General features: G+C 43.3%; 1 protein-coding gene across 1 annotated transcript in view; it reads left to right on the forward strand.

The window, feature by feature from the left end:
• KCNH1 (potassium voltage-gated channel subfamily H member 1) overlaps positions 1–22,639 on the forward strand; it is a 148,837-nt gene extending 126,198 nt beyond the window's left edge. The window contains exon 10 of the mRNA XM_026048408.1: positions 21,791–22,639. Within this exon, the coding sequence (XP_025904193.1) occupies positions 21,791–22,639 (849 nt within the window). The remainder of the gene's footprint in view (positions 1–21,790) is intronic.
• The last annotated feature ends 2,057 nt before the right edge of the window (positions 22,640–24,696 follow it).

A 24,696-nucleotide genomic window follows, 5' to 3' on the forward strand; every position in this document is an offset into this window, starting at 1 on the left:
ATCTCTAAGGTTTATGAAGAGTCTATTCAAAAAACACTCTTGTGTGCACTCTGCATTTTCAACATTAGAGAAGAAGCTTCATAAGCCTGAATTATTTATAGGCTGGTAATACAGCCTACCTGACCTTTCTATACAGCAGCATCATGGAGAAGAGAGTGCAGTGTTTTATCACAGGGGTTGTGCGTGCAAGGGACAGGTTTCTTGTTGCGGCTGAGGTGTCCCCGAGCTCGGCTCTCCCTCCTAGACAGCTTTTTGCAATGGCCTATGGATGAACTGAAAGCAAATCATGCCCACAGCTTAGCTTACCTTTTGAGCAAGAGCTTTCCATTCAGCTGTGATTGATCACACGCCGTGTTACAGAACCGGTTTAAAAGTTCTACCTATTCCGCTCGCCCCATAAAGATGAGCAATAAGGCCTCTTTTCCAGTTTATTAAGACTGAGTGATATCTTCAACTTGCTCTAATGCAGGAGTGTTGAATGGAAGAAAATTGGCACTGTACTCCCATGAAGCACTAGAGAAGTAATGGGGAATATTTATGGCAAAGAAATCCACAAGGTTGTAATAAATCTATATATCTTTCTTGAGTGCTGTATTTTAGATTCAAATCTGATTTGCATAGATATTCACTTCTAAAAAAAAAAACCCTAAAACTCCCAAGTAACTCTCCTGTGGGGTAGCTTATACAAGCTCTGCAGTCTACAAAAAAAGTTACACAATTATTCGTCATTAGCATTAATGTTCTAGGTCTTTCCCTTCTGATTAGTAGCTGCTATTTTTTAATAACTACTGGCTCTAAAATGTAGCATATAATTGCTGCTTACTCCCACTTCAGATGAGCCTAATTTCTTCATTGTATCATCCTACATGTGTGTGAAAAAAAACGTGGTCTGGAAAGTTGTCTATTTTTCATCATAAGGGACATATAGAGAAATACACAGAGATTACTTGAGGGCCCATGGAAAAAAAACATATTTTTCAATGCCTGCAACTGTACTCTGGAGCAGCACAATCCAGAAGAGCCCCTTCTGGAATGGGAATAGGAACTGGAGACCTCGAGCAGCAAATGCATGCAAACATTTGCCTTTGATAACATTTAAAAGCCAGGATAAAATGGTGATGGGTTAAGTGGGTTCCTTACGACTCCTCTCTTCCTAAAATTCCATGCCTGAAAACACTTTGGGCTGCACGATTGCATTTAACCTGAATACATGGAACTGCACTGCAGACCTGAAGATAGTTTCAGGCTTGAAAGCATACACCTCAGGTGAGAGAAGCCAAGATTAATCTAGTAGGCAGTAGGAAAACTGATTTGTTTGCTACTATTCTACTATTTAGTAGGCCTTTTTTTTTTTTTTCCCCTAACTTTGCCAGGATCATCAAATGGGAACATTGACGATTCAGAGTGAGCAAAAATGTGAATTGGAAAGGTCCCCATTCCATCACTGAGGCGGTAACACAGTACAGAAGTGGCATAGGGCACTGAATAGCAGCAGAATAATGACTGTATGTAGGTGACTTTGGAACATCCGTACTGAAATTTAACAGACTTGTTGTCCTTCTGTGTTAAGTGAACCTTCTAGGCCTTGTGCCATTTGCAGCAGTGTTGTGTCCTTCCTGGTTTTGTGTCCAGCCTGTTATTTTATGTGAGTGTCTGCAGGGAGCTACATAGGAAGGCAGCCACACAGCCCCTGCCTACAGCACTGTCACTGGAGGAGCGCTGGCTTTGCTGACACTGCATTATAAGGTGCCTTTTCAGCATCTTAATCCTTCCCTGCAGTGTGAAAGAAGTGAAGCCAAGGCAAAATGACCTCATCTAAGGTATTCGTTGCAAAGGAACCAGTGGAGAGTAAGTTATGTTTGGTACGAAGGAATTAAATATCTGTGAGATAAATGATTCAAACACCAAAACAAAGCAGTAGCATCTTTCAGGGATTAAATAGATTTCCTGCAAATGTAATTCCAGTGCGCCAGGCAAAGAAATCGCCTTCCTGACGTGATGAGGATTAAGTATCACACTTCAGCCGTTTCTTGGATGTTTGATTTCAGTCAGGGCTAAGGAGCTTAGCTTCAATATTCACCTTAGCATTTTATTTCAGGAGCACTGCAGTCGTGTTGGGGAAGTTCACGGTAAGACATTCCAACTGTGTTTTCCAGAAAATAAAAACGGGGAAAAAAAAAAAGATTTCAGCGAATCCTGAAACAAGTCTGGAGACTGAGAAAGCCTGTAGCATTTTGGGTTGCGTGTGGCAAATCACAGAAGCTTGGCTTTTTGTACTATCTGAGGCAAACTACCTGCAGTTACTCCACAGGAATACACAGTGGAGACAAACTTTTACTGGGGAGCCTTTCTCCAAAGTTATGTGTCCATGATACTTTTCCATTATTCTTTAGTCAGCAGTAGGAGCATCTCCCTGGGAGGAGGCATCTTTCCTCTGTAGTGCAGACTTCTAGTGGGTACCTGTTGGCAAGCTGATGGTGTCTTCTTTTCAGGATCACTCTGGCTTTGCACAGACTGGGCATGGCTTTTTTTTTTTTTTTTTTTTTAATAATGTCAGCTGTATTGACATAGATTCCAAATGCCTCTGTTTCTTTTTTCAATGTAGGAAGCCATTTTTTGTTCTGATTGCACGAATGCTTTACTTATGCTGTAAATATATTGAAGCACATAAAAATGATCTGTGGATTTACATACACATGAGCTGCATAACAACACTGCAGCAAGAGGCACTCACTGTGACCGCAGGGCTCCTGCACAGCGCCCCTGAATTCTCTCCGGTCACTCCCAATTGCTTCTATTGAGAAAAGCATCAAGGTCCTCAAGTTGCTTGCATCTGTATCAGCTACATTTCACCGGTTCTTCAAAATTGTTTTAATGAAAGGAAGGATGACTCCATTCCTACCAAGCTATCACTTAAACAAAGCCAAAGGTTTTGTTCTTTTAGGTGATTTCTTCAATATAAATGTATCAGATAAACCAGACATTTCAGAAGATACCTTTTGTTGACTCATGGCTGTTCTATGAATTTCCCTTAGACTCTAGGAAAATTTTGACTGCCCTAGCATGCAAGTATCTTTGGAGACTACTTTTTTTGGTAGCACTAGTTCTCGTTACAAAAACATTAGCGCACATGTAACATTAATTCTGGCTCAGGTTTGTATTTTTGCAAGTTCATTTTTCATTGTCAAAGAAAGAAATCCTTTACTTCAGATTGCTGTTTATTCTTCATATCTGTCAGTTCTGTAAAGAGTTGCCTAGAAAAAAAGGACAGCCATCTCGTAGGAAGATAGGTCATTGTGCAATTTTATGGGTTTGCCCTAAATTCTCACATACATAAAGGAGTATGGGTAAAGGAGTATGGGGTAGGATATTGAAGTGTTGCATTACAATATGCTATAAGTATTTTTGAAATCCTCCTGTATTTTTGGCATGGTAGAAAGATGCATTTGCACTGAGACTAGCTTATTTCCTTTGTTTCCTGAGTATTTGAAAATATGCAGCAGTTAATGCTGCCAGTGACAAAGTCATCACTAAGGCTCCACAAAATCCATATATCTGTTTACAGCCTGTTTGAAGCCCTACTGTGTGCGTAGAAGTCATAATCTGTTTTGGTCCTCAGTGTTTTAAGCTCAAGGACCAGCTATAAGCACTGACATTAAAGGCACGTTCAGGCTTGGTTATTAAGCATGAACCTGTACGAGGAGCAGCCAGGCAGGCGCTTGTAAATGGGCTAGTGATGTCATGGGACATTGCAAAGATGAATTCATTAATCTTTGGAACGGATAAAACTGCTGCAGTGAGAAAAGCCTGTGAGGAAATTAATTCTGCCTACTGTGCAGGGTTCGGATGTTGCATATGCCAGTGGCAGGCAGACTGGGTCATGGCAAGTGCTCTGGAAAAGAGAACAACCGATGGATTTAGCACTGCTCGTAAGGCAGGAGTCTTGGGTTGGAGGGCAGAGCTTGCACCTGTATAAATAATGGCCATGGCATAAAAGGAGAATGTTACAGGCAGCCAGAGCTTGGGATTTCTTAATATTTCAGCCCAACCTTGTGTCAGGGTAACTGGTTTCTGAATGGGGGTGCAAACGTGTGCGCATGAGGGTTATCTGTATATGTAGGGTTTCACTGAGAGCTGTACTGGTGCCTGGGCACTGAGCTGTGGGGAGGTTGGGGGAATTGCTGAAAAAAAAATCAAGCTGCTTAATCTCTGTTTAGACATTTAAATCAAATTGGTTTTGATTTTGGAACTGCTGAAATCCCCCAGCATTCATGAACTGAGGTATCCTCCTCTGGTGATGGAAAGGATGCAAATTACCAACTTTCTGTGTGCAGTGTTTTCTGCCCGAGAAGTTTATGTGCAGTCTGTGATTCTTCAGAGGAATAGTTTCAGGGATGTGCCTGTCATTGTGAGAGGGAAATCAGCCTGCATGTACCTGAAAGGAATGTTTTAGCTGTACGTAAGTCTAGTAGGGCATGGGCAAATTCATGTTTCAGAATAAATTAGCTCTTCTGATTTACATTAAAGTGGTAACATTCATTTTTTTTTAAAATGGTTATGTCTTCCTTTTTGCCTAAAAGATATTGATCACTGTGAACTAAGAGTAGGGACCATGTAAGATATTGTTGTTGCAGTACAGAAGATAAAATCATTTATTACCAGCACTGCTAATTAAGTATATTGCATATAGCTAGATATAATTAGCATATATGAATCCTTGGAATATTTAGTTTTGCAGTGAACATCCCACCCTGGTGGGAAAATTCAGCTTCCTTTTCTTTCTGCTGCAGGCATCTACTGTAAAATGAAGCTGATTACTTAATGCTGGTCATTTCTCATCCAGGCAGCAAAATCAACAGTATTTTTTTTGACTCGGAAGCTGTTGTGAAGTTAAATCTGTTTAAGATTCCTGTGTACAAGGTGGTCTGAAAAATGAAAAGATATTGTTTAAGATACTAAAGCTTGTGACGCAGCACAATGTAAAAAATCAGCTTCATGAACTTTGCATCACATCCTAAGTAACTAAGTTTTATTGAGAGTTTTGCTACCCAAAATATCTTCAGAACTCATTCATTTTACAGTTCATTTATGGTCTTCTAAGATATAAGTGAATATGGCACCAGCCTTATATGGTAAACACATTTTTACATTTTTCCCTCCAGCTTAAAGAACCAATTATAAAATTGTCACTCATGCTACAAGCGAACTTTGAAGCTACTTTGCCATTTTCCTCTTTCTCCAGTTCTTTAATTCTGTAGCTAATAAAGTAGGAAACAAATATATACCACAAATCATCAGGCACTTGCATATATTGCATGAGAAAAACGTAGGTGATTATTCTAGTTGCAGTATGTTGGAGTGTTTCATTATTAAGGCTGACACAAGTTACCATATCAGACTTGATAACGTTTGTCACATGGGAGCTGACATCCGTCTAGCCAGGCTTCTAGCCTGTCCTGGTGGCCAATACTCTGTGCGGTAGAACCACGTGTTCTTCCTGCCTGTCAAGCTGCCGACTTGCAGTTCTGTTCTTGTTGCACGTGACGGGGGAATCAATGTTTTGGTGGGCAAAGGGATGTCATACCAGGAGGCAGTACCCTGAGTTTGAGGTCTTGTCTAATTGAAGAAATTATCATCAGTTCTCCAAAAATGAGAAATGGTTGGTTTATGTCCACATAGTCTATGTATTTCCTGTAGAAAGGGCAGGATTTTAGGACTTATGGAATGCATGGTCAGGAGAGAGTTATTTACTTCCAGCTTTCCACCTCTTCCATCTTTCCACCTCTTCCATCCTGGTTCCTGAAAGGCTAGTGAAGACCTATGATTCGTGGCAGAGGAGATGAGGAGGAGATGAGGGTTCAGAGGATTGCCTGAATGCCATAGCTGACGGCAGATCTAGCTGGGAAGTGCGGCCTCTCCTGAGATAGCTCTGATCCCCCTAAGCCTTCTGCCCTTCTCCTTACAGAAGAATATAAGCACCTGTAGATTCAGATACGTACTAATGGGATTAAAATTTCTCAGTAAGCATTAGTTGTCTAAAACCTCCTTTTAAAAATCCTTCTCAGCTCATAGCTGTCTCCTGAGGTGATTAAGGAACCTTCTGAGTATGGAACCAAGTTTAATCTCCATTCAGCTGCAGCAGGGAGGGAGGGATCTGACCTTCCTGTCCCTCCCTAAGGACACAGAGGCTTTGGAGCAGGGGCTGCTTAGGATGGGAGGAGGATTCCCAAGGGACTTTCACCAGTGCGGTCCTGAGTGTGTTTTCTGTGCTGTACAGCCCAAGCTGCTGCGTTGTATGACATACAGTTTGCTGGCTATAGCAGCAGAGTTTCTGAGTTTATTTGCAGATCAGATTTCTGCCAGAAGCCAATAATTAATAACAAATCTGTCTGACATGTACTGCAAGACAGATGTTTTGACAGTGCTCATTAGTTTTGCAGTTGAAAGAGTTGCCACCTACCTACTGTCTTTCCCTGCAGTGTTGTTGCACCATGGGGAGCTCTTGCACCTCTGTTTTACAGCCTCCCATGAGGGCTGCAGAAGAGGCCGGCTGCCGGAGAGCGGCTGGTGGAGCTCCAGGAGTGCGTGGAAACATCTGGAATGCTAGCTATAATTTTAGTTGTTTTCTTAAAAAAAAAAAAAAAAAACTTTTAAAATGCCAGGGGTGGGGAAAGACCTGAAAAGCTCAAGTGAGATGTGTTGTAAATGTCCCGTGGGGAGGGATGTATGATGTTCTTAGCTTATGGCAAGCCACTTGTAAAAAGCATGATCCAACACACCTGATTTGCGTCAATCATGTTGTGTGTTTTCCTTCTGACTATTATTTATTTGCATTATTGTGTGTTATTCTTGTGTGTTATTCATGATTCTTGGTCCATTGTCTGTATAAGACAGAATACAGGAGTCATTTGTATTGCAAGGAATTACCGAATTGTCAGTAAGGGCCCAGGAAATGGAGCTGTTTGTTTGGATGGTGCTTATTTCTTCAGTCGAGAACAGGATTTCATATCCAAGCTTAGTGTTTGTGACACACGCTTCCTCAATACTTTTTAAACAGAATTTATCTATTAAGCTCTCCGAACCTTGTATCTATTGTGCTTGTTTGGTTTTGTTAAAACTAATACATATTGCAAACATATTCCAGCAAAATCATCATGTTTCAAAACTATGTCCAGTAGCATGTGAGAGGCCACGGTGACATCTGTTTGTTACTTAGAGCTGTCATCGTTACGAGGGTGCCATGGGTGCCATGAGCTATAGTTAGGCACAAAATTTAGGCCTCAATCTGGCAGGTAGGTGTAGGAAGAGGGAAAACATACATCAGACTCCAGGCCCTTTCTCAGCTCTGACAAAATAAAGTGGCGAGAGAAGAGCTGTCACTCTCCTGTTGAGGCATTTAGGCTTTTCTCTTGTGAAGAGCTGTCTTTAAAAGACCTAATTGGAACAATGTCCGCGTCAGGGAACATGAGTTTTCCCACTGCATCTTCCACTGCCCGGGCGTTTTCGACATTCTTGGCAGCAAGCTGAGCCCTGTCCCCGATCTCGTGCCTTTGCTCAGGCCTAATTAGCAAGCACCAAGAAGAGTGGAGGTGCTGCCGTCAGGCACAGGATGTCCTGCTCCCCTTGTATGCAAAACATCTCTCTGCAGTATTTCATGCATTTGCAAATGTGTTGCACCCGTTGTTCCTACACTTGTAATAGGACGTATTCCCTCTGGGTCTTGAGGCTGATTTTTGGAGCCATTTTGGTTAGCTAGGAACCTAGTGTAGCTGCTATGCATGCGGTTATCTAGGGAGCAGGCAAGAAGGAGTTGGATCATCATGTTCTACAGCAGCCTGTTGACATTATGCAGCATTATGCAATATTTAGGTCACTGCAGGACCTCTGCAGTAGTTGATATTACCATCTGCATAGAAAACTTGCAATTGATTAGTCTCAAACCTACAGAAGGAAGAAGGAGCCTTGTTTAGGGTGTTAATCTAGGACTTGGGAGATACTAGTCCACTTCCCTGCTCTGCAAAGGATTTCCCCACTGGCCTCTAACAAATCACTTCCTCCAGTCTTCTGTTGCTTATCTATAACATAAATATGGCATCATGTTGCTGCACTGCAGCTAGGAGAATTGCTTCTCTGTGTCTGTTAACAGGGTAACGTGGTTTGGGCAGGAGCCACGGCAGCCCTCACGGCGTTTCCACGCTGTTCAGGAGGTCGCTTTGCCTCTCCTGAGGAAGGCAGGAGGGCGAGGGAAGGGCCTTGCCTCCCGTTTCGCCGGGGCTGAGCGTGGCCCTGCAGAGCAGCCAGGTCACATCTGTGTTGTGCCCTGGGCTGCTGCAGGAAGCTGGCAGGAGCCTCAATGGGCCATTTCCTCGCCCTGCTGCCCCTTAGGGCTGGAAACAGCGTTGATGTTCTGGACACAGCAGCAACAGGGGAGCTTTCTGCCTGATGCTGGCTAAAAAAATAAAAAATAAAAAGGAAAAAAAGCTCCCAAAACCAACAGCAACAACGGATTTTAGAGTGCCCTAGGAAAGCATGATGTGCTTCCTCTTCATCCATTTAAACTGCAGTAATTTGCTGTTGTATCTCTGACCTTGAGCAGGCTTTGAATGTGAAGAAGCCTCCTTGAGGACAGTGTGCTGTGCTAAGGCCGGCATGTGAACACCTTGGAAATGCTCCAGCAATTGCAAGTGACTCACTGCTTTAGCACGGGTGCTGCGGATTGTTTGCAAGATGCAGTTAAATAACTGGTCCCTGCACCCTGGCCAAAGGTTTTCAGAGAGCCGAGGGGCCGTTCGGCCTAGTCGGATGTGGCTGGATGCAGCACAGAGAGAAGCCAAGCATCTCCCTGCTGCTAGTGAGGGGGTGTTGGGGTGGTGTCCCACACCGAGCTGAGCCGTTTCGTCGGTGTGAGCACTGCCTCTTCGCAGCTGTGATGTGGGGCAGAGCCGGGCAGTGATGGATTCAAGAGGATGATCAAATGCAACACGGTATGGCAGATAGCTGCTCAGGTAGAAGAGCCCCCTCCTTGCTTACAGGAATGCTGTTCCCTCACATCAGGCAAGGACAGTGTGTGTGCAGTGTCTGAGGAGTTGTGACATCTGTGAAGTAGCTTGAATCAGCTAATGGGATGCGCTGCAGCATCCTGTGCCTCTGCTTAATGCTTTAGGGTGTGCGTGCCGCACCAGCAGAGGCAACCAGCCCTACATGGGCAGCTCTACGCTCCTTACTGGTGAACCAGGGGCTCTTTGAAGCAAGAGCCTTTAACCACAAGGTTAAAGGATCTTCTTTTAATCACCTCAGTACCTGAAAAAGGTTGGAAGTTTGGGTGCAGGTGATGTAAGAGCAAAGAAAGCAAACAAAAGAAAAACAGGTGATGCTCTTGTAATTCCTATTTTCAGCAAATTCAGTTCCAGGCGGCAGGTGCTAAGGGCAGCTGGCCCACACGGTACGTGATGATTCACAACTGTATTTGAGGTGCGTTATGAAAAATTGCACGAGGAACTTCAGTTACAGCTTTTCACCTCACAGTATTCCAAGGATGACTTTGAATAACTTCAGTTGTTTTAACTAAAACTAATAATCCTTTTTTATAAACCAGATTTTTATTTCCTAGAAGGTCCTGTATGAAATGGCAAATACTAAGTAGGAGGAACACCATTAGTGGAAAAGATAAATTCAGTTTAAAATGTTGGAACTGACAAAGATTCCTGTTTGGAGAGATGTCTAATAGAGTGTGGGCAGGGCTTTTCCTAGGTGGGCAGGAAAGATAATTTGGGAGGGGAAATGGATTTGGACATAAAAGTTGAGAAGATGTCAGAGCAGTACATCTGCCCTCACAGATGTCAGGGATACATCAAAGGATATATCCGATTATTTCAACCTCACCAATGAAACCTGTCTTATTGCTTCCAAGTTGCCTTTGGACTTACATGCTCTGACTACCTGGAAACACCTTTTAGCAGTTGAGCTGCTACTCTGGCTTAGTCTGCAATCAAATACAGGTAGTTGGTGCTTCCACTGGGCTGTGCATCACGTGCATGCAAACTGTAGGTGGAATGCAAGATCCAGTGGCAGCTTCAACCCCTGGGCAACCTGAGCAGTGAATTTCTGGCAGGTCTTCCCAAGAGCCTTCTAAAAGTCTCTGACATACACATGTCAAATGTGTATGAAATTTATTTAGCAAACCTCTTTTTGAAGAGTCTGGCATCTGTTAGAGACAAATGGACTTGGTTTGACACTGGTGACATCCAGCATTTCCTGCTGCCTGTCTGTCTTTGTGTAGCAGGCAGAGATTTGAGCTCCTGGCTTCTTCTGGTCCTGAGCCTTGGGGAAAAGAGAGAAGGGGAGTGTTATCTGTGAGCTTTTAACTCTTCACCTCGGCTCGCTGCACAGCTGCCCCTCGCCCTATGGCCTCTGCAACCCCAAACAATCGCAGGCCATGGGAATGGGTAGAGGAGGAGGCCAGGCAGGGTCCACATGGATCTCCACATGGTGGAGCAGAGGATTTGATGAAAATTGATTTAGCGAGAGCCTTTCCATGTAAGTAACGCTTGAGATGCACCAAGTGATGCTCCCAGCAAGCACTCACATCTGCCCTGGGACTGCAGGTCGTAGGGGCTGGCATCAGATCCAAGCTACAAGGGAGTCAGGGAACCCTCCATTAAGATAGATTTTGGAGTCCAGAGGGATTAAAAATGGTCTTTGTAGGCATTGTTGGGGCTTGACTGAGTTTTCCAGAACTTTCTGTCACTGAAGAGCAAAAACTGGATCTTTGTAGAAAAACGGTGCCAAAACCCTCGGAGTGAGGCCAGTGCACTGGAGGCTGAACTGTGGGTAGCTACATCCCTGCCTCCCTCTGCTCCCAGGGTCTACATCCAACTGGAGGAGGATGCCTCTAAGACACAGCGATGACCCCGGTACTTGCTTGAGCTATTCTTTGATACATAAAATTCTCCTAGAGAAAATACAGATTTCTCCTAGAGAAAACCTGGAATATTCAGAAGGGTGCATACAAGTTAGGTGACAAATCCTGAGTACTTGTGGAAAAAGAGAGATGGTCCTAAAAGCAAGTTGTTTCATTAAGATGTCATTCCATGAAAATCTTAGAGCGTGTTCCCTTTATGTGAAACATGGACACTCTTGTCAGCTTTCAGTCTTTGCTGCTGCTGTTTGTCAGAATAATCAGAAGGAGGTTCTCCTGTTTGCTCTATGTACAAACACTTCTGTTGTCTCTGAAATATAGAAAATAAAGTCTCTCTTGAATTCTTCAGCTATGTCATTGTTTGATATGCACACCCAGAGATGGCAGGTTGGCTTGTTTACTGAGGCTCAGAGCAGTAAAATGGGCTTTACCTGCTGTTGCCATTGTTGGACCTTAGATCCATATCATTTTGTGTAATAGTGCCTTTTTGCTCTCTCTGATGAGAATTTCCAAGAAATGACTGTTTCCAGTGTATTGAAACACTCTAAGGTGTCTAGTTTTGTTTCTACATGTGCTTAACTGCTCAAATGCTGCCACAGTCTTCAGTTGCTGAGGAAATAGATTCCTGTTCTGGATGTATATTTTTTCGTGTCTCAGCTTCTGTCTCTGGTGTAAGATCATCTGTCTTCTCACCGAACACCTTCAAATGAGTTGTGGGACTAGTAATTCCTGGAGACTTGTTGTTTTTCAAAGGCGTAAGAAAGAGCAGGAAGAAGAGGAGCTCTCTCACGAAGGGAGAGAGTGAGTCTTGATGTTGCTTGCTTAATTCTGAACAGCTAAGCAGATCTGTGCACTGTAGTCAAGCACAGTCATTGTCATATCAGAAAAATGACTGTTATTTATTTCATCTCTGCATGCGTAAAAACAGAGCAGTGTTGTGCCAGAAAAGAGCATCACATCACCTGCCAATGGTCCAGGGCAACCTGGAACCCACCACAGTTTCAGAAGCATCTCTGATCTCTCCAGGTCTGCAGTCTCTTCAGATTTCAGCAAAGGGAGACCACAGCATGCTGTTTAGAGCCTCTGTTTCTGGTCAGGTTGATGGCGTTGTATATTCTTTCTCTTAAAATAGTAATCACTTTGGGCAAAATATGAGTCTAGAAAATTAGCAACATAAAGAACAGCTTCAGTAGAAGAGAATGAATGTGCCATTTCCATGCCCATCACCAGCCAGGGTATGACATGGGCCTGTAGGCTATGAGACCTTCATTGAAACCCTTGCTCTTTCAAACTGGGGGACATCCTTCAGTCCTTGGAGCTGTTTCACTCATTTGGAAACATACTTGGTGAAGAAGAGAAAGATGGAGACTGGCCCCGTAGCCTAGACCCTCTTTCAGCACCTGCTGAGCAGTTGTGAATCCCAAATGGAACAGCAAGGGAGTCTGAGAGCAGCTCTGCCTGGAGTAACCTGCGTATCTTGGCCAAGAAACTGGCCGTTAATGGCACTTGTCACAACACACAGGCTGAGGAAGGGAAAGAAGAGCAGAGAGGACTTCACCCCTTGCTGCGTTTCTCTGCACCTCTGAATTTCCACTGCGTTTGTGTGTTGGCTGAGCAGCCCCATCTCGTAGCGTGGTGACTGGAGCATGCTCCTGAGAAGGTATGTTCAAAGCCTTTTGGCAGAGAAGAAAATTTAATTTGCTTTCTGTCTATATGAGTATCAACTGCTTGAAAAAAAAGGGAGAAAACATCAGGGCTTTGCAGTCCAAGAGCCTGATACAAACATGTTTTTTTTCTAAACACAATGTTTTAACAAAAGCAGTTGCAAATTCAGTATGAATTTATGATGACTGAAATGGCATTTGGGAATGAATAAACTGTAGCGAATCCATATCTGCTCATATGCAAGAGGGAGAGGTGAGATATAAAGGGAAGCTGTGCCAAAGGCTGATTTTAGGCACTCAAATCATCCATCGGGTGCCGTCAAGAATCCCTGATGGTGCCAGCAATTCCAGAGTTTGCAGTTACGGCTGCTCATCATAATAAAGGAAGGCATGTCTATATGTCTGCAATAGTCAGACTTAATTTTATCATTTTATAAAATACACATGATCATAAATATGTTAAAACTAGTATTTCGATCCACTGTCAGGAAACAATATGCTTATGCTAAATTATCCTGTTTTCTCCTCTTCTAGACAGGCTGGTTTTATCAGCAAAAATTCAGAATGGTTTAGGTAGTTAGCTGTATTTGAAGCATGAGTCTTCAGCAAATTATCTTCAGGCTGTCTCGATCTGGGTCTTTTAACAGTGAACCTGTATCAGTCATAACAAAAAGGGTGATCTTGCACAATTAACATTTCTAGCTGCTCAGTAATTGGTGTATGACTGACATCAGCTTTTGCAATATGTATTAGGCCTGTGATGTCCTCCCATGAAATATGCCATTTTGCCTCATTGAATAATTCCAGTTTTCTGTGCCCATGTGTGTATGAAAACAGAAAAGCCAGTATCACCTTCAGCATTTTTGCTATGTAAATAATCAGCAATATGATGACATGGATCATATTTGGAGAATGGACATCATGGACAGCAGTGATGACATGGATCATATTTGGAGAATGAATGAATTGCAGTAAAGTGCAGTGAATTGAGAGCCGTGAATGAAATACACAGATGCAGCAGAAAGCATCCATTTCAGTGTTTGAATCTGCACTGCTTGCCATGGGACCTTCCAGTCTCTCTTTCCAGAATAAAAACACACTAAACAAATTCAAGAATTGCAGCTCTGAAAGATTCTCTGAGAAGTTACTTGAAGAGATCTGTCAAGCCTTGGTTATTTTAATTAGCTCACCTGTGCATTTGCCAGATGGGAGACAGCTATCAGTTTTGACACTAGCCCAGGAAGATTTAGGCACATCACTTACTGCCAGCTGGGACCGGACTGCAGCGAACTGTCAGAGACCTGTTCTGCAAACTGCTAGTTACAAAGAGTTTGCTGTAAATAGAAGATCTGACACTGCTTGTTATGGTCAACTGGGTTCTTTCCCTTCAAGGTTTGCAGCCCCTGGCTCTTGGGGCTGAAGAAGAGATTTGACAGCTTCTTTGGAAACAGTGAGCAATGTACTTCTAATTGCTGATTCTCCATCACTCATTAACGTTTTGTTTCCTTCTCATTTAATATTATCCAAGTAGGCAAAGAATGGCACAGTTGATGATGGGAACTGAGCAGTTGGGTGTGCACAGCTGTGCTGTCGCAGGGGGCTAGCTAGTCTGGCAGCTTTATCTTCTTTTTATGCAGAGCTGCAGGTTAGTTTGTTTTTCTAAAACATTATTGCTCAGTTTTTAAGCTTGTTAGAGAGAGATACATAAGGAAGAGTTCTTGCTATCTTAGGCAATTTATGCAAGAAACTTGCAGCTGGGCTTAATGTAATTCTCGATTTATCATTTCAGGAACAGCCAAGTCTTATACGTTAGGGACACCAAACATTGTGTTTATATGGCCAGGTTTATGAGTGGGATTTCAGAAGTTGCGGAGTGACTTGAAAGCTTGTGGGATTGATATTACTTGATTGATTTGAATACATTGAAAAATGCATTTATACCCTTTTAGAAAGTAAAATACCTGTCACTCACTATAAGCCTAATAAAAAGAAAGCAGACAAATGAAAGCATGAGGAAAAGAGGTATAAAAAAACCCACACTGGCTACAAAGATATTATCTTAATGGTAAGCTAGACTGATTAAAATGTTATTACTGGAAACAAACTCTATAATTTAAGTCTAATTATTATCTGTACACATCATTGCTTTTGAAGCTCCGCAACGTCCCTATTAATTTCAGAGGTCAAGTCAAATTGTCTCTTGGTTATAGAGAGGAGGAAAAACCCAAATGACGTGAACTCACAAATTTCCTGTTTTCCTGCAAGAGCCACTTAGCAAATGCACAAGTCCTGGGCAGCCTGGGGAAGCAGGTTCTGACTGTGAAACTGCATTTGTACTCTTTAAATGTTGCTGTACGTGAGGGTTTGTGCAGCTGTGGCTTAGATGACAGAGAGGTAAGTGAGCAGTAGGAGAGCTCCTGCCTTGGGCTCTGCTTAAAGCAGTTCTTGTGGCAGAGCTGTCTGCCCCAGAATGAAGGTGGTAGGTTAGTCTGGAATAAGAGATATGGCTACGTGAGCTGTGTATGTGTCTGCTCAGTGCTTCCTCCACTCCCCAAAACCTTGCCTGCACTTTAAATATTCATTTGTAACATCTACTTTTCATCTCAGAAATAATACAGAGCTGGAGGATTGTTAACAAGGATATATTTCTGCAGCTTTTCTTGTTATTTTCTTTCCATAAGTTAGAGAAGGAAGTCAGTAATAGAGATCTAATGTGCAATAATTGCAAATGTCTATCGAAACTGTTCACCAATGCCTGATGTTTTAATTATGTCACTGTCTATAACTTTACCAGTGATGTTATTTTAGAGTCTCTTGGGGGAAAAGGTACCTCTAAGTCGCTCAAAATGTGTTGAAGAGCCAGTAGGTTTAGATAAATGTAGTTGTACTAGGTTTGTCTATTATTTCTGGACATACAATGCAAACCTATTTTCAGCAGAAAATGTAAGATCATTTTCCTATTCCTTTTCTCTAGACACAAGCATAGCCTGCAAACCTGAATTAGAATGAAGAGTTTTACATTGGGGATTGGACTCTTGAGTGGTGTAGAGCTTCTAAATAAATAATAGTAACATGATTAAACAGGTATATTCAAGTCAGGATTTCTAGAATTTGTAATTAGGCTACAACATTCAGCACCTGAAATAAGAGCTTCAATACTGTTGGAGCTAACAGTGTTCATTTGCTAAGATATTATTCTGTGTAGATTAAAAAATTTGTCACTTCTATTCTTGTGGGTATTCATAAAATTGTGGATTTATGTTTCCTCCAAAAACTGGTGTATTAGTGATCTGCTAGTGCACGGAAGTCCAGCTTTGGAAGAGGTGAGTACATGGTTGACCCCAGCGTTGACCCCACAGAGCAGCTCTTGAACTACGTGTGTGCCGGGCATTTCTGAGGTTTCCTGACACCAGCACTCCTTCACAGCCCCACTTCTAGTTTGTTTCCAGGTTGCTACTCAGATGAAATGTTTGGGCGTTCCCTGGGAGGATGTGGCATTACCTGGAGAGAACTCAGTTCCTGTGCAGAAGCAGGTACTGCCTGGTAATCAAATCCTTCTGTTGTAGATAGTAAGTCTGGAGAAAATCTTTTAACATCTGCAGCATTATTGCAGACTTGTGCTTTTGTGTGTGGTCCTCAGTCCCATGTTCAGCAGATCATCTGTTGAAACCTGGGTCAAAGGCGAACATTGAAGCAGGAACCAAGGAAGTGCCTAGCGGAGCTTGCTCTCCTGCCTGACAGGAATGTGACCTGCGAGCCTTCCCATGCACATTCCCTTTACATCCCAGGGATGCAACTCTGGGAAATGTTTAATCCAGGAATTTGTATAATAACGGATGATGGAAATGAAATCCACTATAGATTTCACTGGGAAGATTCATTAGCCTGCACAGTTGGTCCTGTATTTTATGAGAAGGTAGGACCCCTTCCCTCCTGCCTCACGAGATATCATGTGTAATTGCAAAAAACACAAAGTGTCATTTCTCCAGTTTTTCTTGAAAGCAGGTAATATATTGTTATAGTAATTCTTCACCATAATATACTATGTTGATGGGATGCAGCTTTAGCTTATCATCAGAGTCTAAATCCTTGTCTCTCTCTTTCTCTCTCTCTCTTTTCTTCTTTCTTGTGCTTGCTTCTTTTAAAAAAAAAAAAAAAAAAGCCCGTTTTTATCAGACTAACATCAGCCTGAAGATATTTTCATTAGTTCTTGGCAGATGCTGGATGGGCTGGGTACTAATAAATGCCTTTTTCCTGATTGTTTTCCCCATGCCTACGTCCATTTTCCGTGAGCGTGGTATGAAGTAATTTTAAGCTTTTAATTGTTTATGATATCTGGCGCTTCCAGACTGTGTGAATGTTTCTGTATCCGTGAAAGAGAATTATTAAGCACCAGCAAAAAATGCGGCCGTGCTCCTTGCTGTTAATACCGAGGAAGATCTGCCAAATCTTGCAGTGTTTGCGCGTGCTGTAGAGGTGAAGAGAAGGGAAGCTGGGGGAGCTAATAATAGCAGCAGCTTTGTGGCAAGGAGCCTCATTATTGTAACTCGGGATGAGAGGCTGGTTCAAAACAAGTGCAATCCGTATTTCTGCCTGTTCCTGCGAGTCTTGGATCAGCTCTTACAAATTGAAATTGAAAAGAAATTTGGATTTTTTTGTGTATGACTGATTCTTTCTACTTCAGATTCAGGCAGATTATTGGGGATTTTTTTAGAATTTAACAGGATATGGTTTTCAATATATTCATATTTTTTTCTAAATGGAGTGTCCCCTGGTCTTTAAGATCATGTCCTGCAATGTTGGCACTGTGGTTGCAATCTCAATTGGATAACACCTGACCAGGAGTATGGTAGCTAATATGTCTCTTCTGCAGCTCTATATTTGGCCTGTGTAACTATTTACTGTGGGAAGCCATACTAAGTGGGGACTGTGGCTAGGCTGAACTGGGGATCACTGGATTTTCAGGAGTGGTCTGGAAGATATTCCGGTCGTTCAGTATCATGGGACCCAATCCTTGAGAACCACATGGTTCTATGCACAGCTTGACTAGTTCTGTGGCCCTGTGGGAAGTGAGGAGTACAGCGCATCTTTACAGGACTGGAGCCATAAGACTGAGCAATTCACCCTAAAACCGTAAAGTGTGCTGCTGATTTACTATTTTCTATCAAGTGGGAGAACTATAAGGGATTACTCCAAGTATATTGGTGATTGCTCTGCCCAGTGGAAGAGATTAGCTGCTCAAATTTCATATTTTTCAAGGACTTTGAGGGAATATATTAAATAATTCCATTGATGAAGGAGAGAGAGACCACACTGGGGTAGTGTAGCAGCTCTGACTCCTTGTTTTTCAGTGTCTGTAAAACATCACAGCACAGGCTAAATGGAAGTCTAGGATGCAAATGCATGTTATTTTATTCTCTTTGTTACAAACTTCCTCATTTCTATTTCCTTTTTGTAGGGGTTGTTTCTAACCCAGTGCATTAGAACAACATGTGAAATTATTGCGGTCTCTTGGTTAAATAACAAGTTAACAGTCAAGGAACAAAATATGATCCATTTTCTCACTGTTCTGTAAGGCTGTCCTTTGATGTATATGTACAGGCCGTCAACATATTCATAAATGATCTGAAAAGAGGATGAACAGGAGGCAGAAGAGTTTGCAGGCAGTGCTCTTTTATTTAGAGTACTAAAGAGGAGGGCCAACGGCAAAGAATGAAGCAGCTATTCTATGACTTGGTGATAAAAGAGCTGGTAAATTCAATATACATAGATGTAAAAAGGTGTCCTGGGGGAGGAAAGGAGAAATCCATCATCACACGTGGAGTGGTGAACTCAAGGCATGTTCCGCCGCAAAATTGAAGAGTAAAGACGTTTTTCTCCTCCAGAGTGATGTTTCTGGAATGAAGGCTACGATTGCTACCAGGACGACCATTTTTTATTTGACAACTAAACATTCAACACACCTTCTTCTAAAAAATGTGAGCTAGTTGTAATAAGATTCCCTTTGGGAATCCCATTTCAGGGCAATCTTATTGCCTGCCTTACACTGCCCATCACATTGCAGTTGTTTCTTCTGGCCTTATCGTGCAGGAATCAATGAGAGCCATGCTCCTGAAGAATGTCCATGCCGAGTTGTTTAACTACTCTTCAGTGCTGAGCAAAATAAATTCAAGTAACATTGATAGGCACTCCACATTTGAAAAACAAATAGATATTTCTCATATTCATATATGTCCACCCAGGTTTTTAAATATTTTGCAGAGGAATCTTGGCCCTGATCTCTAAGCACTGTATGTTGTTTCTACAAATACAGCTTGAGAACAATTTCAGGATTTAAAAAAAGGCAGAATCTTTCCCCCAGATTTGCTAAAGAAGACTGTGGCTCCGTCCCAGATGGCTAGTGCCAAGGAAGGGGTATTGGGTGTGACGTGCCTTTCCAGGTGTCCCTGTTTGAGCAGGGGGTTGGACTGGATGATCTCTAGAGGTCCCTTCCAACCTCAACCCTTCTGTGACTCTGTGATTCCCTTGGACACCAGAGGAGTGTGGCCACAGGCACCTGCTGTTGATGCCCAGCGGGACGTGTAGGGACATGAGTGCAGCAGGACAAGTGCATTTCCCCACTTCTTTGACTGCATTGTCAAGTAACACATGTGTTACTGAGCCATGGGGACACTACAGTCAAATCCCTGTGCAGTAATCTGAGATTGCAGTAATCTGTGCCTAGCAGAGCTATTTTTCCAGCTTGTTGCAGATCTAGCCTGAAGCCCCACAATACTCACATTTCTGACAGCTTGGAAAGGTTTACAGTGAAGCTGCCTGATCTAGGACCTCTCTAATGAAAATCGAGCTATGAAACTAGATTTGAGAATAAGTGCATGATGTGTGCACTTCTAGGCCTGGTTTGGGGCATTTTTTCTTGTTATTCCATCTCTGTTCAGTATTTTATCTCATCCACTTCATCACTATTTCAATTTCCACATATTGCTAAAATGCTCCCACTAGATTTTCCTCTGTGTGCGCAGCTCCTGAAGAAGATGATAATATGGAGAACTACCTAGCTTTTAAAGCAGAGGGGCCCTGTACTTGCACTAGCTGGAGTGTTATAGGTGCCAGGGGGTACAAAATAAGCACCATCCCTTCCCGGGCAAAAGTGAAGGCTTGGGAAGAGCAATAAAGAAGTGAGCTAAAAACTGTATTAGCATCTTTGTCATTATATTTTGGCTTTTAGCTGGTTAGGGTTGATGTTTGTAGCTCTATGAAATTCCACATGAAAATTGCCATATAGGCAAGAGGAAGGCTCAGACTTCTTTCCCCTTTAACAAATGAAACCCACTTTCTTGTGCCTTGTACTCTTACTGGCTGTGGATGCAGATGTACACATGTCAGCGTAACACATGTTTTCTGAATGCCTGGCATGTGCTGAAGCTATTTAACCACTTCAAAATTGCTTTTACATCAACAATAGTATGAAAACATTCCATCTAAAACAAGCTATTCATACCTTTTTATTTGTAAGAACTGGCATTTAATCTTAAAAAAAAAAAACTTAAAAAAACCCCACAGCAACAGAAATCTAGAATGCAGTTATGTAAAGTCCTTACAATTACTGCTGAGGTTTGTATAGTTATAAAACCTCTGCTTGATATGTAACTGTGGCAATGGGGATCTTGCCAGCGAGGAGGCTTTGACCAGTCAAAGCAGCAGCTTTGACTGCTCTTCCTAAGGACAAGTTGCTGTCCGGCAGATACCTGTCCAGTGCCTTATGAGTTATTGCAAGGAGCTAATCCAGGATTTGGAGGCAGTGATGTCCCCTGGCTAGCGTGTGTAGATTCAATTGATACGGCGTGGGTGCAGCTTGCCCTATAGATGTATATGTAACAGGGATGCGCCCGCGCCGTAAACGCTCCAGGAAAACAAGTCATCCTGTCAGGTACTCCGTTTGGTTGAACGCTTAGCTTATATCTAGCTTCCTATTTGCAGCTTGGAGACAAAATATCCTTCATGCTAATTTTATTCCTTATGTCTAGGAAACACTGCCAACTTCTTCTTTCCAAAGACTTCTTCTTTCCAGAGACCCAGTGTTAAGATATATCTTTCCCACTTTACAATGGCAAAAATATCAAGAGGCATTGAAGTCAGGAGAGACCCTCATTTTGAGCATGCTAATGAAGTAGAGCTTATTATGGTTATTTTAATTGAAATTTCTCTGCAATAGAGGGATGAGTTTATTTACACATTTTCTAATCATTGTTTGACTGTGCAAGTTATTTTCTGCACTGAAATATAGGGATTTGGAGTGAGTTTTCCCAAACGCAGCTAATTAGGGGACCTCCCGTTTGCAAATCAAATTAACTGGCTCTTCTTTAATACTTTACTGGAGAGTGAGACTGACGTCAGTCTTCTGACTTGAAAAATATCAGTACAAATATAAAAGCCCTCGGGATTCTTGAAGGGAATATGTTGCCGGTGAGTTGCGGGAAGAAGCCCTTTGCTGCACCGGGGCTGCGTGGGCAGTGCGAGGCAGTCGTCAGCCCTAGGAGAGCCCTAGGCTTCTTCCACAGGTCTCAGCCTCAGGAAGGCTCAGGAAGATATAATTAGGAGAGCAGACCAGAAAGATCAAAAATTAACTTTTTCTATGTGCAAAGGAGCCCCATTTTCATATAGAATTATTATTTTTTTATTAATAATAACTTTATATATTATATATAATATTATATATAATTATATATATATATTATATATATTATATATATTATATATTATATATTATATATTATATATTATATATTATATATTATATATTATATATTATATATTATATATTACAGAAAAAAAGCAGAAAACTTTTGCTAAAGCCTAGACCCAGGACAGCAAATGTAAGAGATCACTTAGAACCCAAAATCAAACAAGTAACTTGTGGGGATCATTACATTTCCAAAGGCACTGCCTTGGTGACCCCTCAGAACTGGAAAGATCCTTTGGTTTTGGTTGTTGTTTTCTTGCTCCCATATGACAGATGATGCTCTTAAAGAAATAAACCACGTTCCACACAAGGTGAGGCATTTGAAAGCTGCAAGAACGTTACTGTAAATGTGTGTAACCACTGCCACTGTCAGATAGATTATTTCAGACAACACTTTCTCCACAACCTTGGCCTCCTAAGGAGCGTGCGGCTAACCGCGGTGTGAAATGTGTTTCCTCCCTGCAGATTGTATTCCGGAAGATCAGCGATGTGAAACGCGAAGAAGAGGAGCGAATGAAAAGGAAGAACGAAGCGCCCCTGATCCTGCCGCCGGATCACCCCGTGCGCCGGCTCTTCCAGAGGTTCAGGCAGCAGAAGGAAGCCCGGCTAGCAGCGGAGAGAGGGCGAGACGCGGAGGAGCTGGACGTGGAGAAGGGCAACGCGCTGGGCGAGCACTCCTCGGCACGCGCCGTGGTCAAAGCCAGCGTCGTCACGGTGCGGGAGAGCCCGGCCACTCCGGGGCCCTTCCCGCCCGCGCCGGCGGCGGCCGCCTCCGAGCAGGGCCGGCTGCAGGCGCCCGGCTCCGAGTACGGCGCGTGCAAGGCGCCGGGCGAGTACCCGCGGCGCAAGGGCTGGGCCAAGTTCCGAGAAGCCTGCGCGAAAGGTGAGGACTGGAACAAAGTCTCCAAGGCAGAATCCATGGAGACTTTGCCAGAGAGAACTAAAGCTTCGGGAGAAGCTACCCTGAAGAAGACAGACTCTTGTGACAGTGGCATCACGAAAAGTGACTTGCGCTTGGATAACGCCGGGGAGACGAGAAGCCCGCAGGACCGCAGCCCCGTCCTCACGGAGGTCAAGCACTCCTTCTACCCCATCCCGGAACAGACTCTCCAGGCCACCATGCTGGAGGTGAAACACGAGCTCAAAGAGGACATCAAGGCTTTAAACACAAAAATGACCAATATAGAAAAACAGCTTGCTGAGATACTTAGGATATTAACCTCAAGAAGAAGCTCCCAGTCACCACAGGAGTTGTTTGAAATATCGAGGCCCCAGTCTCCAGAATCAGAAAAAGACATGTTTGGAGCTAGCTGAGGGGTTTCTTTTTAAAAGCAAACAAGCAAACAAACACCTGCCCCCCCCCCCAACCCCAACGTTTTAATCTTTCTTGATGAAAACCAGTGAGGGACCAGTTCACTAAGCATGTTCCCTGTGTCCAAAAAGGTACGGTAACAGGAATTGCAGCCTCATGTCAAGATGGCAGCTGACTCTGAAGCCTTTTTGACAGCAAGGGTACAGTTTATGAAAGTTTTTCTTTTCTCCATCGGTGCATATCCCCCCCCTGCTCCCCCTCTCCCCTCAGGATGTTGGAACAGGAGTTGTGGACACAGCAGCCGGCCCAGGCGGCGCGGAGGTTTCGGAGCATGCCTTATGTATTAGCTCAGTTTTGCCTATATGATAAGGCCTTGCCGGGTGCTTGTGTTTTCAGCTTATTTTTTTCTTTTTTTTTTTTTTTTTTGCTGCTGCTGCCACTGCCTCAGTCACCTGTACAGCACGTGAAATGTCACAGTATATTTTCATATATCTGTAATAGCGGGAAGAGCAGTGGGAGGTGTGTATCACAATCCAGCAGACTGTGTGCAACTCCACATCAAAGTTATTTTGAGTAGTCAAAGGAGGGTGAAAAATTTATATTTATATAAATAAAATACATTTTATTTATAAATTAACATATTGCTAAGCTTGTTGCATTTAACAATACCCTCACAAATAGTCACAGTATTTCAGGTTTGTTAATAAATTGGGCCTGCCAGGTTCTCCTTTGCTGGGCAAGGATGTTGATTCTCCAAAGCTCAGGTTCTCTCTCCAACGTCTTTGTGTATCTTGCCTTTGTCCTTAAGCTGGAGCTTAAGCAGCTGGAGGACTAAGGCTTGGATGTGCCGAGGCCCTGAGCACAGCCCGCTGCAGCACGTGTTGTGCCACATCCCTGTCATTAACCACTTGTGCACATTTAAAAATATATTGTGGCATTTGTGACCTGTTTTCATGACAAATTCGCACGATTCTAGTTCAATTATTTTTCAGAAGTTTGTGTTTTGATAATGCTCGTTGCAGCCAAAGGCTTTCACAGAACTTTAATGGCTTTAGGTCCTGGCATTTTCTGTACATCCAGCTGTCTTGTTCCAGATCTAGTCTAGCTGAAAAGCAAATGGGTAACAGGGGGTAGAAACACAGTGCTTACTGTATGCAAGTGCGCTTGTAGCAGGGAGACAAAAAGATCTGCTTCTTAAAGAAGGAGATGTTTTAAAACTTCTATTTTTTTTGAGGAAGCATTAAGCACTTTATCAAAACTAGTATTTATTATTCACTTGGTGTGGTAGCATAAGTGGTATTGTGGCTTCTGGCAAAGCTGCATATTCACAGTCGGGTCTCCCCACGGATGGAGCGGAGAGGGTTCCCAGCCGGAGCGCGGGTTGGGGATGGGAAGCCTCATGCGGTTCCTGCTGGGGGTTCCACCTTAGGGGCACTGGGGCTTTCCACGGAGAGGGGGAGTTGCTAACTCCCGTCCTCCTGCCACGGTACCAGCTCATTTACAAAAACCCACAAGATTTCAAAGACCTCACGCTAAGAGAGGGGCGCCCGGGGAGGGACCGCGCTGGGAAGATTCTGCCGGCTGATACCTGCCGGGGCCAGGCGGGATGCGCTCAGCGCGCCCGGCGCCAGCCCGGGCCTTGCGAGGAGCGGCTCCCTTTACACCCGCTCCTGGGCACTTCCCTGCTCCAAGGATGCCGATTCCTCTGAGGGCAGCACGGCCGGCCCTGGCAGGGGCAGCAGGGCTGGGATCAGCAGCTTCAGCACCCTGGTTCCATACGGAGGTGCGCAGCCCAGCGGGTTGTGGGTGGTGATTGGAATTTGCCTGAGAAACAGCAGCTATTTGGAGCACCTCTGAAATTACTTCTTTTTCCCACAAGAAAAGACACTAGGGACGGGACTTATGAAAACCCAGGTGCCGTTTCTTGAATTTATTCATCGTTAGCTTTTTCTAGTGCTAACTTGTGTCTTTTAAAGTTATGTACCAAAGTCAGACAGTGCTGAGAAATGCTCCTTTTGACCAGTGCGACGCTGCCTGTTTGGTGTTTAAATCACTGTAG

This window comes from Nothoprocta perdicaria, unplaced genomic scaffold, assembly GCF_003342845.1.
Source record: "Nothoprocta perdicaria isolate Ctin4 unplaced genomic scaffold, notPer1 scaffold_54, whole genome shotgun sequence".
Classification (NCBI taxonomy): Eukaryota; Metazoa; Chordata; class Aves; order Tinamiformes; family Tinamidae; genus Nothoprocta; species Nothoprocta perdicaria.